General features: G+C 52.7%; 1 protein-coding gene across 1 annotated transcript; it reads left to right on the top strand.

The window, feature by feature from the left end:
* Nucleotides 1-1,441: 1,441 nt before the first annotated feature.
* FOXJ1 (forkhead box J1) lies at nucleotides 1,442-7,149 on the top strand. The gene is made up of 2 exons (XM_059864336.1): nucleotides 1,442-1,986; nucleotides 4,727-7,149. Exons 1-2 carry the CDS (start codon nucleotides 1,489-1,491, stop codon nucleotides 5,525-5,527), a joined length of 1,299 nt encoding a protein of 432 aa, XP_059720319.1. The 5' UTR covers nucleotides 1,442-1,488; the 3' UTR covers nucleotides 5,528-7,149.
* The last annotated feature ends 9,891 nt before the right edge of the window (nucleotides 7,150-17,040 follow it).

Here is a 17,040-nt window from a genome sequence, read left to right on the forward strand (position 1 = left end):
CCCCAAACCACAGGCAAGGACACCTTCCACCATCCCAGGTTGCTCCAAGCCCCATCCAACCTGGCCTTGAACTATTCCATCCACAGCTTCTCTGAGCAACCTGTTCCACCACCCTCCCAATAATTTCTCCCTACAATCCAACCTAAACCTACTCTTTCGATTTGAAGCCATTCTCCTTTTTCCTTTCACCACACGCCCAAAGTCCCTCTCCAGCCTTGTCACGGCTCCCTTCAGGAGCGGAAAAGATGCGATAAGGTCACCCCAGAGTCACCCCAGAGCCTCCCCATCCCTTCGGCCCGAGCTGCGGGGTCCCGCGGCATCCCTGGGCTCCGCCCCCATCCCCATGGCAACGCGCTGGCCAATGGCGTGCCCGGAGGATGTTTAAGGGGCGTGGCGTCGCCGCGGCAACGCGCGAAGCCTCCCGGAGCCGCTACTTAATCCCGCGCCGGGGCGGCCGCGGCTCACGGCGGCTCGGCGGGCACGGCCCGGCCCGGGCACACCGCAGGCGGCCGGCACGGGCTACCCCAGCACCCACGGGGCCTCTCTCTCCCCCTTTCTTTTATTACTCCTCATCCCCTTTTTTTTTTTTTTTTTTTTTTGTATTTTTTTGGTGTTTTTTTTTTTTCCTCTCGTCTCCCGTTTTTCCAGAAGCTTCTTACTGTGTCGTGAACTTTGCCTGTCGGGGGGCGACACCGGCACCGGGACGGGGTAAGGGGATGCGGCGGGGACGGGAAGGGCAGCACGGCCGAAGCCGCTGTTTGGGGCGGTGGGTCTGCGCGGGGGAGCTGCTCTGGTTCCGCGCCCTCCCGGCGCTCTCTCCTGGCCCAAACACTCGGGATTTCGGGTTAACATTCATGTCCCCGACACAGGACTCCCCAAAGTCTGAAGCTGCCGTCTCACTCTGACTCAGGGTGTGCTTGGGGTGGGACCACGCCTGTTCCCCCAAACCACCCCTGAGTTGTTTCAGGGTACCACGGGAAGTAAAAGCAGAATTAGCATCAAACCAAGAGAGGTTGGCTGCAAGGGGGGAAATTTTAAAGTATTTTGTCCTGGTAGGGAATGCTGAGAGTTAGTCCTGTGAGTGCCAGGTATCCAAAGATGTGTGTTCCCAAGAAACAACCTCACTTTGTGGGATGGCAGGGCTGGATTTTGGTTGTTTGAGGGGTTTTCTGTTGGGATTTTTAAAAATTCTTTGTTCAGCCAAGAGCTTGCTGGGCAGCAGGTCAGTGGGTGACACTGGGGTGGAGGAGTTTGAAGGAATTTCCCCGAGGTTCAAGGGTGCCCCTCGGGGCAGACGTTGCAGGTCCCCTGCAGAGCACTCCACGGGTAGGTCTCACCCAGCAGCTCCAGGAGCACCCAGGGGTGGCCCTGGCTGTCAGAGAGAGACTGCACCTTTGGGAACCTCATCCCTGTCCCTGTTGTTATTGCAGGACCTGCCCCATCCCTTCCCTCCCCTTCACGTGCAGCCTGGGAAGCACGGAGGGAGGCATGGCGTGGCCAGGCCGAGCGCTGAAAGCCAAGGGCAAATTAAAGTGCATGGAGGAAGACCTGGATGACAGCCTGCCTGACCTCATGTGGCTGAGGGACTTCACAGTGGCCCAGACTGGCCTGCCTCAGTTATATTCTGGCTCAGACCCCCAGGACTGTTACACCATGAGTGAGAGTCTGTTCAGCCTGGTTGATTTTGAGTCGCCGTGCTCGCCCCTGGCTGCTGACCCGGCCTGCAAGGGCACACGCCACACCCCCTGCACGCCCGTCTCCTCCTCCACCTCCTCCAGCACGCACCACGACCTGGCTGTGCCCCCTCATCTGGCAGGGGACATCGACTACAAGACCAACCCTCATGTCAAGCCACCCTACTCCTATGCCACCCTCATCTGCATGGCCATGGAAGCCAGCAATAAACCCAAAATCACCCTCTCTGCCATCTACAAGTGGATTACTGACAACTTCTGCTACTTCCGACACGCTGATCCCACCTGGCAGGTAGGAGACGTGGAGCCTTGGCCACTCTCCCTGCAGGGCTGAGCAGGGCTTTCCACAGCCTCCACCCTGCAAGACAAGATCCTGCAGGGCTGCTGGATCCCACTGGGAAAAGAGTGACACCAGCCACCAGTGAGAAGGGCTGGAGTGGGAAAGAACTTGGCTAAGCACAAATGCCACGGCCACAGGGGTTGCAGAGGGAAGGAGCCATGCTGGGGGAGAGCCCAGGACCATTTTGGGAGCAGGGAGGTACTTGATGGGCTCCTGGCAGCTGAGACTCCTCTTGGCTTCAGGACAAAGGCCTCTCAGTCCCTCCATTCCTGGAGTTCTCATGGGGCCCCGAGTCCCTCAGGGTTGAGCACACCTGGAGAACGTGCCAGGTCGAGTGTCCCTGGGTGCTGAACACCAGGCATGGGAGAGGGATGGAGATGCCACTTGTTGTACAATATCCCACTGGGGAGGTTCTGAGCAGAAATGCTGCTGCTTTCTAAGCAGGGCAGAGTACTGAGCTCCTGGCCCCAGGGACAGGCCAAGGAGGCTCCATCACTGGGATGAGCTGGTGAGAGCTGCAGAGGGAAGCCCAGGAGGGGTTAATTTGGGGCTGCTGTCCCCAGCTAGCACGAGCATGTCCCCAGTGGAGAGGGGACAGCCCCCAGGCTCACAAGCTTTGGGGACAGCCTGAAGCCCAGGGCTTTTCCCAGCCACCTTGGCTCACTGCCCTCCTCTGTCACACAAGGAGACCTCTGGCACGTGAGGTTTTCTAGGATATGGCAGGGCTGGAGGGCCCTGGGGGGGCTCATCCCTCCTCTGGGGTTATTGCCATCCCAAATCCACAGTGTGTCACTAATCCTGATGGTAGTGCCCATCCAAGCAGAGCTGGAGAATCCACTGCAAAGCCCAGGCATTTCTCACCTTCTCTCCAGGCAGGTGGGTCTCCTGCCTGGAGAGAAGGTGAAGCCCATCATGGGGAAGGGAACCTTTCCTGGTCCCCCTCCAGGGCCATCATGGGGAAGGGAACCTTTCCTGGTCCCCCTCCAGGGCCATCTTGGTCCCCCTCTTACACTCAGGGGACCTATGAAAGTGATTTGGAAGCAGGAGCTGGGTGCCAATGAGTTGACTTTCTCCTGAACACTTCATGGCAGGGCATTCACAACGTTTTTAATTAAATGTGTTCATTAAAAAAAGAAAGAAGGTTTTCAATCCCTCTCTGCAGAGATGCAGGGGGTGCCTTGGACCGTTGCAGACAGGAATGATAAATATGTTGACTGGCTGAGTAATAATTCAGCCTGGACTGAGCGAAGTTTGGGATGGGGAGGAGAGATGGGCAGCAGAGAATTCAGCTTTCAAGTCTCTGAACCTTGTAAAATTTCATTACACAGTAAAATTGGAGTTACCACAGCCTGGATTGTGTGGGGGAATATCTGTGTTCTTGCTTCTTCTTTCTTCTCCTTTTTTTTTTTCTTTCCTTTTTTCTTAATCTTTTGTTTCTTTTACTTTTTTTCCCCCTTCCTTTCTTTTTTTTCCTTTTCTTTCTTGTCGAGGCTGTGTTCTCATCCCCTATCCCAATTCCCGTACGTGAAGACAGCCTGGAAAGGTCATGCCACCCATAGTCTGGGGGGGAGATGGATATATTCCTGTGGGAGCTGAGTGCTTTGGAGAGGAGCCAACAAACCAAAGGAGCTTCAGCCCAGAGGAGGGTTTTGTTGTGTGTGTGTGTGTGTGTGTGTGCATGTTTTTCAACAGCTCTAAGCAATTGAGCCTTGTTTTTCCTATTTGGCACTACAGATTATGGATGAATAAGCATAAAGATATCCAGGCAACATTAAAAAAAAAAACTACCTCTACCATGTCCAATCTCTTAGTATAGTCCTGGCTTTGTGGAGTCCAACATTGGGTTATTTGCCCAATAACTGAGTTTCCTTTCTGATTATTCACATCACTCCAGGCACATTCAGGGTTTCAGAAGAGCTTGACGGGAGCAGAAACTCCTCCTTTTCTTCCCCCCCTCAGCTTATTTGAGCAGTGGCTGATGAAGATGCAGTGATTTCACACTGAGCTTCCCTGGGCCAGGAGGCACCTCTGGGGACATGCAGGGTGGAACAGCCCACGTGTCTCTCTGTGTTCTCCCGTCTGATTTGTGCCAGCCTGGCTGGGGGAAGGCATGGTGCCTATGTTTTGTCCACATATTTTCCTCTCAACACTAACAATAGGCACAGTTGAACTGGGGAATGCCAGCAGGGCCCTGATTGCCATCCCCCCACAGTGCTGCCATGTGTTGCCCCTTGTAAAGGGGCCATGGCCACATGGGTGTAGAGACCCACCTCTTCTTCCCTGGCACAAAGGAGGCTCCAACCTCCTCCAGCCTAGCTTCATGCCTAGGGCAATTCAAGCCAGCTTCTCCCAGTGCTCTGTATGATTCAAGGCCCCATGGCCCCAATTTCCAGCCAAGGAGAGCTGCCCAAAAGCTTCCCATTGGGTGGCAAGTCCTAGCTTGACCCCCTTGGCTCCTGCTACCTTTGGCTGGATGAGATGGGAGGCAGGAAAACTGCTGGAGACTCAGGGGGGAAAACTCAGGGGTTTGAGGGACTTTCTGCTGGGAATGTATCCTTGGATGTCTGGATATTGCCAGTTCTGCTTTGTTTTCCCAAAGGTCCTTGTTGACAACCTCCACCAGCCTCCACACACAGGCAGGTCCCACAGCAGACAAGCATTCAGACTTGGTTTCTTTCTCTTTTGGCTTCAGAACTCCATCCGGCACAACCTGTCCTTGAACAAGTCCTTCATCAAGGTGCCTCGAGAGAAAGACGAGCCAGGGAAAGGTGGGTTTTGGAAGCTGGACCCCTACTACGCCAACCGGCTCAAGTACGGCACCTACAAGAAGCGGAGGATGTCTCCGGTGCAGATCCACCCGGCCTTCTCCGGGAGAGTCCAGACAGAGGCACGGCACGCTGGCAGCCCGGCCTCTTCCTCCTGCAGCTCCAACAACCTCCTGGAGGCCAACATGGCATCGCAGCAGCTGCTCAAAGAGTTTGAGGAAACCACCAGCAGCCAGAGCTGGAGCCCCGTGGGTACCAAAGCGGGGCAGAAGCGCAAGCAGCCCTCGCCCCTGCCCACAGCCAAGGCGTCCCGGCTCCCCAGCTCGGCCCTGATGACCCAGGAGGAGCAGACTGAGCTGGGGTCCCTGAAAGGTGTCTTTGACTGGGAAACTGTCTTTAACACCAACCTCAATGGAGACTTCTCCACTCTGGTGGACATGGAGCTCCCACCTTCCGTCAACCCTGTCACATGTGACCTGGACTGGACAGGACAAGGGCAGCACGTGGAGTGTCCCCAGGGGCAGGAACAAGTCGTAACCGAATCCAACCAGTACAGCCTGGACTTTAATGAAACCCTCATGGCCACCACTTTCTTGGAGCACCCCTGGGATGAAGGGACAAATGATTACCTCTCCAATTGTGTCAACATCGACCAGGTGTTTGAAGACATCGATGCCTCTTTGCTGGCAGATGTCATCAACCTGAGCAGCCTGGCACGCCTCTTGTAAGGCTTTTGTAGGATGCTCTCCCCAGGCTGGGACTTACAAGGGACAAGATTTCCTAGAGATGCCCACGGTGACTTTTACCAGCTTCATTGTAAGGTTATTTCCAGAAACACCAGGGAAAGAACCTACCACCCCAGGAACTGCCTGCTGTGTCTCCAAAGGACAGCTCAGAAGTCTCTAGTTTTCTCAAGAGAAGAAAGTCAACACTACTTATTTTTTTACATTTTACTTTTAAAAAAGAAATGTGAATTATGATGGGTTCTTTTCCATCAGGGCTAAAATTACCTGTGAAATCCCATCTAAGACATGAGATTCCTGGTGGCTTAATATTTGATAGACTAAAGTGCAATTTCCACACCTCTTTGTTTCTCTCTGTCTTGCCTTTTTTTGTCTCAGTGCAGTTGGTAGGTACAGTGTGATAATTAGCTGGTAAGAAAATACAGGTCCCTTCTGGATTCTCCAAGTTCAACATCCCAGCTGATTTGTGCCTAGGGAAGGAGAAAAGGTTTATAAACTCAGCAAGTGTGCCTCTTTAGATGTTTTTATATAATCTATTATATATTATATATTCAAAGAAATCTATATTTTTTAGCACTAGAATTTCTTAAGGGGGGAGGGGAAGACTGAAAATGCAGTTTGAGAGTTGTTTTATATTTTCACTGTTTAAAGGTTTTGTGCTCACTGTTCTGTAAAACAAGACCACACAAGGGAGGACTCCTGCACTAACAAGTTTTGTGAAGAATCCAGAAACTGGCCCTGGCAGGAGAGGAGCAGCAGGGTCGGGGATGCTCCCAAAACCAGCTTTTGTATTTTTTGTACCCAAAACCCTTGCTGCAGTTGCCAAAGGGTTTGGAGCACCATGAACCCTCTCTTTGACCCACTGACATAGCCCCTCTCTGCTTTTTTTGGTCTGAGACTGTTGCTCTTCACTTCTCCAGCTCTTCCATCAGGCTCTGAGTGCAAGGAAAACCCCATGGCTGGCCCCCAGCTGGTGGTGATGGAGCCACTGAACGCTCCCAGCTGGAGCTGAGCAGGAGAGAAATCCACATCCAGGCTCCATCCAGGAGCTCAGGCCAAAGACTCTGTGTGCAACAGTCTCTGGGGCCAGCAGTGGGAATGAAGTCCCATCCAGTCAGAAGGGACTTTGGGATCCACAGGAAGAGGAGCTTTGGCCCTTTGGCTCAGTGTGCAGCCAGAGCGTGGCGGGGTCGGTGCAAGGTAACTTGGAAATATTTTGGGAGCAGAGCCAAACTCTGCTGAAACTTGAAGCTCTCAAGAACCAGATTCTTTGCCTCTGCTTTGCTGTAGGCTGTGAGAGGTGGAGCAGCACTTAGATAGGAGCAAGTAGAAGCTGGAATTTTAGTGGTGTGCCTTAGACTTGGCAAAAGAAATTTAGGCTTGTATTTAGATTCTGTTTTGGTTACAAAAGCACTTAGGAGAGGCTTTGGGGTCTGTGTAGTTGTTTGTATTGACAGTGTTTTCTTTTTACTTGCTGTTTTTCTTCTGTTTTCCTGCTTTGGGGATTATGTTGGAGAACTACAGAGATACTTGTGCAATTTAACTTTTTTTCATGCAAAGTTATTTACAAATTTAAAAAAAAAATAATAAAGAAAAAAAATTGAGAAGAAAAATCCCCTTTTGCCTCCTTGTTTCCTTTCCCCAGCCCAGCCCTGTTTGTAAACCCAGTCCCAGCACACAGGAGCTTTCACCCACTTGCACAACTGTGCAAATTCCCTGTGGGGAAACGGAAGCACGAACCAACCTCAGTGAAACAATGGTTACACACCACCTGTGTGACACAAGGTTGGCTGTGCCTGGTGCCCTGAGCCCTGGGAGCTGCTGCAACCCTGGGAATAACCTTCCCTGGCCCTGCAGGGAGCTCCTGGGGCTGGCAGGTCCCTCTGCTCGTGCTATGTCTCCACCTGGCCCTGTAGATGCTCCAAGATGCCCAAGTGGCTTCAGAGTCCTTTTGGGTGCAGGGTGGGGAGAGGAGGTGCACAGATCCCCCTCCAGAGCCTGCCTGGGGCTGCTCCAGCTTTGGGTGCTCCCACTCCTGCATGTCCCAACCCTCTTGCCCTGAGGACACAGCCCCCTTCTCTTGGGAAGCACATGAGGAGCACCCTATCAGCTCCCCAGGGATCTACTGGATTCCCTCAGCACCAGGCACCCCAACAGCCAGTCCCAGAGCTGCTACAGCTGCTCCCAATCCGGCCAATCTCAACCCAAAATAAGGCCTGGGCTCAAGACACACACTTGTCTTGGTCTGTGTGTGCTTTGTGCTGGGAAGGCAGGATGCTGACCTTGGGAAAAGGTGGGGTTTTCCCTGGAGGACCAGCTTTGATGTGTCTGAGGGGGGGAATTTAGAGGCAGATCTGGGCTTTCCTTTCAGCTTTGGGGTATTGGGGTCCGTGAATACCAGAAGGCATTAAGGAATTCCTTGCCCTGGCTTCTCTCAGCTCCTGTTGGAAGAGATGCTCCCTTCTTCCTCCCCCAGTACTGGTGGCACTTCAGGGCTGCAAAAAGCTGGCACTTCCCCACCCCTCAGACCACTTCTTTGATTTGTTTTGCCAGGCATAAACACGTAGTACTGTTTTCAAACCTCCTGCAAAAGAGAAACCTCCAGTATCCCCACCCTGCCAGGGGACTTAAAAAGAAAAAAAAAACCTTGCCAGGAAAAAATATTCCAGCCTGCTGGAGCCAGCCAAGGGGTTTAAAGTGAGAAAGGGTGAATATAAAGGAGGCACCAGGCGAGGCCTGAAACAACCCCGTTTTGTTCAGCGGCTGAAAGCAACCAAACCGACTTGGATGTGAATTTTCCTTTCTTTCGGTGAGATAGTTTGGAGGGGGTGGTGTTTTTTCAAGCGGCAGCCAGGAGGTGCAGGAGCTGGGGGTGCTGCGGGTGGTGGCATCGCTTTGCAGGGGCGCGGGGCACAAAGCGCGGCTGTGCTCGGTGCCAGCAGCGAGGTCAGGACCCGGCAGCCGCGGACCTGCCCGGGCTTGCCGGTGGCAGCGGGGTTGAGCCGGGGCTGGGGCCGGTCCAGCCCCGCGATTCGCCCGGCACGGGGGCAGTGATAGGTTGGGGACCCCGCGCTGGGAGTGTCCCCCTGCTGCAAGCAATGAACCCAGAGCACTCCAGAGCTGGCTGCGTTTTGGGGCATCCACCAGCACCCAGCAAAGGGGGTCTGGGAAGAACCCAGCTCCAAAAACTCTCTGCAAGCTCAGTTCGCTGCCCTAGTGAGGTCCTTCCCCAGCTGGTTTTTAAGCACATGGCAATGATTCCTTTATTATTTATTTCTGCTATTTCCCCAGCCGTCCCCTCATCCATCATCCCTCCCTGATGGGCAAACATTGACACCTCAAACCAATCTCCCGTTCACAGAGGGAGAAAAAACATACACATAAGCCCTTCTTTTCTCTCCCTTTCTTGCCATGTCTTTCTTTTCCCTCCATTGAGTGTGGGGCTGGCATGGAGCCATTCTGGCAACAGCCGGCTTTCACTTGCTAATCATCCTAAATATTGAAAATCAACCCTAGAATAAACAGCTCAAAGATTGGGGCCATCTCTGCTCTGTTTGGAAATGCTAATCTCGCTGCCTTTTGTTTTCCTTGTGTGGATTTGGTGCCTTGAATTTGGAGGAGGTCACAGCTCATGGGTTCTCTCTTCATCCCGATTACTAAAAATTTTTTCCCCTCTCATCGTAAAAAAATTCAGCCCATTTTAACATCCTAGGCTGGGATGGTTGGAGTGGTGAGGGGGGAGAAGGGGGAAACAGGATGGAGGAGGGTAGGGAATGGACTCGCCTTGCATAGCAATGAATAAACCTCCAAAGTTTGGGAAAAACCAGGTTTCCAAACATGGATGGGAAATCCCTTGGGAACCACATTAGGGCAGGGAGATTTACCTGGGGCAGCAGGTCCCTGGCGGGGATGGGATGGAGGTGGCATCCGGCCAGCCTGGCACTCACACACAGCAGGGCTTGGGGACAGCTCAGGGACTCCCTGCCCTGTCATGCTGATTTTTTTAGTGTTTTATACCTGATGGGCTGGAGGTGCCACAGCAACCTGCAGACAGGCTGTGCTGAGCCCAGCGGCTGGGCTCGGATGGCTCTGCTGGGAGGGATCAGGATGGATGTGAACACCTCTGTGCGAGCTGGCTTTGAGAACAGAGAGGGGGGCAAAGCCCCTGCCCTGCTCTTCCAGCAGTGACCTTGCACCTGCGGCACTCCCACAGCCAGGATCGCTCTCAGCACCCTGATGGGGAAACTGAGGCAGGGCTGGTGTGGCTCAGAACCTGATTATCTCGGCAGAACGTCTGCAGCGATTTCAGCCCTGCTCTGGTGCGGTGTGTAGGGCTCAGCACGCTCTGGCACGGAGGAGCACATCCAGCAGAAGTCCCCTCGGGTGCCCGCGTCCCTGTGCGCCCCAGGGAGCCCCGGGACGGGTCAGTGGCCGTTGCCAGTGGCTGTTCCCGGCTGGCACAATGTCCCGGCAGGCCGGGGCTTGCCCTGCGGCGGGGAGGGGGGCAGTGCCGGCGGCCACAATGCAACAGCCCCTGCGTAAGAGCCGTCACATGGACACGCTCGGCTGCCCCTTCCTCCTCCTCATCCTCAGCCCCACCGCCCCCTCGATGCACGCCCGGGTAGGGGGCTGCAGCCCTGCAGGGTTCCTGCTCCTCCGGCCCTGCTCATGCCGTGCAGGGGGGTCCCTGTGGGCATGGGGGGACACAGGCAGCCCCCAGTGGAGGGGCTGAGCTGCCGGAGCCGTGCCAGCATTGCCTCCTTCTTTGGGAAGCCACGTCATGCCACGGACGAAACTTGGCCGGTTTGCAAACAAGCGCCGGGGCCACGGGGATTTCTTTACAAAGGCTGTTTTTCCAGGTGATTTATTTCCAGGTTTGGAGTGTTAGGACCATCCCATGTCTTGAGATTGTGGGGGTTTTTTCACTGCCATCATGACAGTGAGAAAATGGCTTTAGAAATCCAAAGCAAACACACTCCTTTGGTGTCTGACTCCTTGGGATGGGTCTTACACCCCTCAAAAAGGGGCAGGCTGCAGGCTGTGCATTGCCTGGACACAGCTCTCCTATGGGTGCTGCTGTGGGCAGAGCCAAGCGTTTGGGGAATGGCTCAGTTCAGAGCAATGAGGGACAAATATTGGGGGCTTACAGATGGGGCCAGCCAGGATGAGCAGCAGCAGGAGTGGATCCTTTGGGATACTCCTATCCTGTGCACAGAGACCACTGGGCTGGAGGCTGGCACAGGCAGCAGGAGGGCTCAGGGCATTCCAAGAGGTGGGTGTTGACCTAGAAATTGCAAAGAATTTGGCCTGGCACTGTGCTGGTGGGCAACGTGCCAGCCTGGCAGCCGAGGGAAGCGCGGCTCTGCTCTGAAACGGTTGCTCCTTTTCCCTGTTCCTGACTGGGAGAGGTGACTGTGCCTGCCCCAGGAGCTCTGGGAGCATTTGGGGCTCGCTGCTGTCTTCGCTCCTACCAGAGGCATCAGGTTTTGCTCCTTTGGGGAGCCCATGCTCCACCCTGTATGGGGTCAGTGCCAGTTCTCAGCTGGGGAATGGGAGGGAGCAGCCTGGCAAGTGCTGGGGCAAGTAATGCTCCATCCTGGCAGCTTTTGGTTATGAGACACATTAAGAGGCAGGAATGTGCAAACATCCAAAGGTCGGAGCTGTGCAGGGCGGCTGTGGTGGCTCCAGTCCCTGGGAGTGCAGCAGATAGAGGCAGGAGCCCCTTGTCCTGCTTCAGGCAGACAGGGATGACCAAGGAAAGTCCCCTCTGCACGGGGCTCATTGGACCTCCACCCCTGAGCAGACCCCAAGCCTCAGTGGCAGCTCTTTGCCATCCCTGAGTGGATTCCTGCCGAGGGGATGCAGCCAGCTGCAGCCCTGCACGGCCTCCCCGTTCCTGTCACGTGGGGGATGTGTGCCCAGCACCAACCCGCATGGCAAACACCCCCCTTCCTTCCCCAGCAACGTGGCATAGGAAGAAAATGAGCATCATCCCCCAGGCCGGCCCCCAGCTCACAAAACACGGTGCCCTGGAGATGCCCTGTCCCCAGACCAAGGCTCCTGCTACATGCACACACATCCCACCCATCCCAAACCCCTCTGGGAACCTCCTGCTCCAGGGAGGCTCTGCCAGCTGCTGGGTAGCACCTTGCTAGTCCCCAATATGTGCCAGCTCCTCGGTGGTCCTAGGGGCTTGCCCAGAGCAGGGGGTCTCTATCCTGCTCCCCTCACTCTGGCAGAGCACTAAGTAAACAGTGACGAGGGGAACCTCATTAATCCTGGGCTTTCATTTACAAAAAGCCGTTTTGAGCTGGCTCTGCAGGCAGTTATCAGAGCGCAGGGGAGGTTTTCCCAGCAGGACCTTAATTCCCTCTGCAAATAAAGCCAGAGGGAAGGAGAGCACAGCTTGGGTCTGATAGTTGAAAGCCTGGAGGGGCTTTTGGGGCCAGCCTTGGAGGGGCTGATTGCCTTGAGCTCCTTCCTGCAAGGAGCAGGGAGGGCTGTGGAGGGATTTCCCTGCTAGGCTCTGTTTCAGGGCGATTCCAGCCGTGCCACATCCTTCCCTGGAGTAGCAGCACTGGCATGGCCCTCCTCAGGGCCACACAGAAATGGCTGGGAAGCTGCTGAAGCCCAAGTGGACCTGGTTTTCTGGGAGCAGTTCACATCCCTGTGGCACATGGCAGTGCTCTGGACCCTGCAGGTCAGGATCAAAGCAAAGTCAGAAGGACTCAGGCGTTACCAGGGAGGCAAAGTCCTGCAGTGGATTTGGTTCCTGTCTCATCCCTTCAAGTTCATGGCACATAACAGCCAAGGGAATGTGCCTGGGTGCATCCCATAGCCTGCCTGTGCACACTCATTCCCTCTCTCAGAGGCTCCCTGCTGAAGGGAAAACTGGGGGCTTGTCAGGCAGCTCAGAGCTATTGGTTTTATGTCTGAAGGTGAATTTGGCTGAAGATTGGTGACTTTTTGTGTTCAGCTGACCAGAGGGGAGACAGAACAGGCTGTGTCTGGGGAGAACACCAGTGACTGTGTTCCCAAGTGTTCCTGCAGCCTGGGGACTGCTGGGTCCCACCATGGGGGAACACAGTCCAGGATAGCCCTGCAGCCCAGAATGGAAGGTTTGTAAATTTATGTTAATCCTGACTCCTCCATACTCTGATCTCTCTCCTCTCCCACATCAAATGCAAAGCCCTCTCTGAGGCTCCTGGCTGCATTAACCTTGTTTTTGCCCTCACTGCATCCTCAGGCAGCTCCTGTGGCTCGGGAATGCTGCTGCCCTGTTGCACCCCCAGAGTCCCCTCCTCACTATCCTCTTTTGCAGGGGTAGGATAAACCCTGCCAGTTGGAAGCAAGAGCAGGCATAATTTTTTTTTCAATAAAATGGTTTATTATTTATAAAATGGCACTATATTTTAATGCAGGAACTGTTCCTGGGATTAGCAGTACCGAGGCACAAGGCAGGGGACAGAAAGTCCCTGCTTTAAGAGCTACTGTTAATTGAATTTCTCCAAATCTTGTCAAGATCACACTTTTGTGTAATGACCTTTGCCACCATAAAGGCAATCAGTAGAAATAGGCATCTGGGGGATATCTGGGTCTATCCAGCAATTCACTGCCAAGCCCTGAGCGGGCAAAGCAAAACCCCTCTCTGCCTCAGTTTCCCCCCCTGCTAATCAGGCTCCCTTTTCTTTCCAGTGGCATTTTGGGTGGCCAACGCCCTGAACACCTTGTCCTGGGAGAGGAGTGACTGTCACGTCCCCGGCAGCAGGTGCCACTTCCTCATGCCTGTGGTGGTGCAAACTCGCGTTGCTGAACAACAGAGCGGTGCCGTTGCTCGAACCCCGCAGCCTCCACACCCCGGAGGCGCCGGGCTCCGATCCCAGCTGGGATCCTGGAATTCGGAGCACTGGAACCAGTTTTGTTTAGAAAATGCGCTAAAAGGGACTCGTTAACCCTCTCATTACCACTGCACTGCACTGAGGATGCGCTCCTTAGGCACTGTAGTGGTTTTGGTTTGCTAATTGGAGGTTTTGTTAATTTTGAGATGTTTTTGGGTAATGTAGTATGGAGTGTGGTGGGTTTAGTGTTGGTTAATCACCAATGTACTCATTTTCTGTTGTGAGGTGGGATTAGAAAAAAGGTAAAGCAGGTTTAAAACTTTAAAAGGGTATAAAGAAAAAAATATTAATAGTAATTTTAAAAAAGCATAATAAGAATTAGAACAAAACCTTTTGGAGTACTTCTCTCTACAAGAGAAGAGAACAGAAGTTTTTTGGTTTTTTACTGATAATGTAAAGGAATAAAACTTAAAATTTTAGTCAGTTTATCACTTCCAAAATAGTCTTTTTTTTTAGCTCATTTAGGAATAGAAGTCCTTGTTAATGTTATGGAGACTTCTTTACAAGAAAAAACTCTTTTTTTTTTTTTTTTCTTTTTTGTGGCTCGCAATTTCTTTATGAATAGTAGTTCTTTGGGGAAATCTGTAATTGTGAAGTCTTTCTATTCCCTACGAGCTTTTCCCCCAGCTGGCTGCATTTCCCACCTTCTGTGCCCGTGCTGATAATGCAAATCCCTTCTCCGGCGGGTAAAAAGCGGCTTTGCGGGGGAAGCAGAAGGTGACTCAGCGTTCCTGCCCGGCCGGGGCTGTGTCCCCGGGCACGCAGGGCGACACCGCGGCCGCGGGGAGCCGCGCCGGCGGGGACAGCGGCGGGAAGCGGGCGGGAACCGAGCGAGATTGTCCCGGGATTGTCCCGGAGCCGCCGCTCCGCACCCTGCTGGGGAACAGCCAGCCGGACCTGCGGGGATTGGCAGCGCCGACCCCGCCTGTGCTTTGCCTTCTCTGGCAAAGCACACGCTCTGATGCCTTGTGAAGCTGGCCTAGAACGGAGGCTGGACAGAGCTAAAAAATAAATAGGGATTTATTAGGAGGCCTCAATGGATGCACCTTGGGCAGCACAAGAGCCCAGCCAGGGCTGCACCCAAGATGAACCAAAATGGTCACAAAATGCACGACTGGGCACGGGGTCTCTCCCTGGGATCAGTTCTGCTCCATTTGCACATTGGAGTTAATCCTGACTCCTCCATACTCTCGCCTCTCTCCTCTCCCACATCAAATGCAAAGCCCTCTCTGAGGCTCCTGACTGCATTAATCTTGTTTTTGTCCATTTACAGCTTTAGCCCATCCAGTCCCATCCTTCTTGTTTTTCTCTCTTCATTCCAGCATTGTTTCTGCTCTTGGGCCTGAGATTGGGATCATTTGTCCTTGGTCCCCAACTAGAGAAGGAATTGTTTTGTCTCCCTGCTCTGTGCAGAGCTCACCATCCCCTGATGTGAAGCCCAGACCCACACACTAAAGCAGAATAGAATCTGAAAAATATAAAAGCCAAAACCTGAGGCATCAGCTCAAACTGCTGCATTTCTACCCTTTCTTTTTCCTTTTACCCAAAATAACCCCTTGGACTCTTTACGTTTGACCAGCATTCTTTTTGGTTTTGGTTTTTTTCTGCTGCTTCCTCTTGGATGTGGTGCTGCACAGGGTCCAGCAGTTTTTTACACAATGCTGTGCATTTATTTCTGTATATTTATTCACTCCTTATCACCACACACAGCTGGCATGTGAGGTGGGTGCATCTATCTCACTTTGCTCTGAGGGACTGTCGCTCCATAAAGGGTGAGGGAGCCTTTTTGGTGGGTTCTCAGGAAACAAACAGCATTACTGGGCAAAACACACACAACTGCTCCCCAGGGGAGGTTCCTTCTGACTCTGGCTGCCCTTCGAATGAAGGGGTGAGTGCTGGCAGAAAGACCATGGAATGCTGTAAAGAAAGAGATGGATCTGCTGTTCAGGGAGAAAGACCTTTCCCAATCACACCAGCCCAGTGTGAGGAAGCAAAAAAGGTGCTGGGTGCTGAGCCTGGACAGGGATCTTCTCTCTTATACCCTCAAATCCCCTTTATCAGGTATCCCCCACAAAACACAGGCAGGCAGTTGTGGCCACACAGGGAAAACAGACCCAGAGCTTGGGCACATCCAGGGGCAGCAGGACAGGGTGGTTTGTGAAATCCATTGTTGAATAAAAAAAGAGCTTCTCTCTGGAGCCCGGGGAGGTTTGACAAGGGGAAGAAGGATGGGCACACCCCAGTCTCTGAGCGTGGCAGGAGCCTTGGAGGGGAGCAGGACAGCAGGAGCTTGGGCTGGAGAACCTGCAGGGGCTGGAGAACCACTCCCTGCTCTGGCTTGGGGTGGTTTAGGGGACACAGAGCCCCCAGTGTGTGACACTCCTGGCCGTCCTCCCTGTGCTGTGGGAGGGAGCAGCTCCCCTGTGGGATAACCTTTCTCCCTAGAAAGGATGCAGGACAGGGGTGGGCTGACATAATTCACACTCACTTTCTATAATTTCACCTCCCTGAGTTCAAACTCCTGGGCTCTCCCTCCATATCTCTTGTGCACAAATTCAGATTTGTTACCCCCAGTGCAGTAAGCCAATTATGATGTATTGTATATACATATAATACATACAATGTATAATATATGTATATATATAATACATATAATACATATAATGCATAATAGTACATATAATGTATTATTATTATATGTAAGCCAATACACTCAAAAGAGGCATTGATTATTTATTCCAGAGCTGCACAAGCCTGGGTGCTCTTTGGGATTCCACAAATCAAGCCATGACAGCTATCCAAACCTTTTACTATTTATACATTTTAGCAAACAAAGGAATTTGTGTTAATTTGCTACAAGTTACATAGTTCTCTTATTAATTATTATTCTATCTTCTATTGGGAAATTATTCTCTCACTAGCCATGCTAATTAGTCCACGTGCTCAGTCTCTCTCTTCTTTTGGGCTGGAGGGTTACCTGGATCTGTCCCTGCTGGAATTACAGTTACTCAAAGCTGATTCAGCCCAGTTGCTGAGTTGGTTTTATAAGTTGCTTCCTTATCTGGGGGGTTCTGCCAACTGTCCTCGTGGCCTGTAAATTCTGCATTCTTTGTGCCCACTATCAGTAGTACATCCTTCTTCCCAAGCTTTGTTAACCTACCCCTGAGATAATTTAAAAATGTCAAACCCTAAACCTTAACAAGGCAATTCTACCAAATATGCAATTTGTTTTTCTAACAGCTGGACATCACTTAGAACTTGTTGGCTGCTCCATCTTTCACGGATTAAATCTCCTCTATTGTTGATTAGCCTTGAAAGTACACAAAGATCAAACATCAAAGAACATCCTCTCTTAAGAAAATTTTACGCAACAGTGCCACGCTCAGGATGAGAGGACATAGTTTCAAGCTGTGCCAGGGGAGTTTTATGTTGGAGATGAAGAGGAATTTCTTCACAAAAATTGTGATTAGACAGTGGAAGGGGCTGCCCAGGGAGGTGGTGGAGTCACTGCCTCTGGAGATGTTTAAGACTGGACGTGGCACTCGGTGCCATGGTCTGCTTGCCAAGGGGGTGTTGGGGTTACGGGCTGGGCTCGATGAT

Source organism: Haemorhous mexicanus, chromosome 20 (genome assembly GCF_027477595.1).
Source record: "Haemorhous mexicanus isolate bHaeMex1 chromosome 20, bHaeMex1.pri, whole genome shotgun sequence".
Classification (NCBI taxonomy): domain Eukaryota; kingdom Metazoa; phylum Chordata; class Aves; order Passeriformes; family Fringillidae; genus Haemorhous; species Haemorhous mexicanus.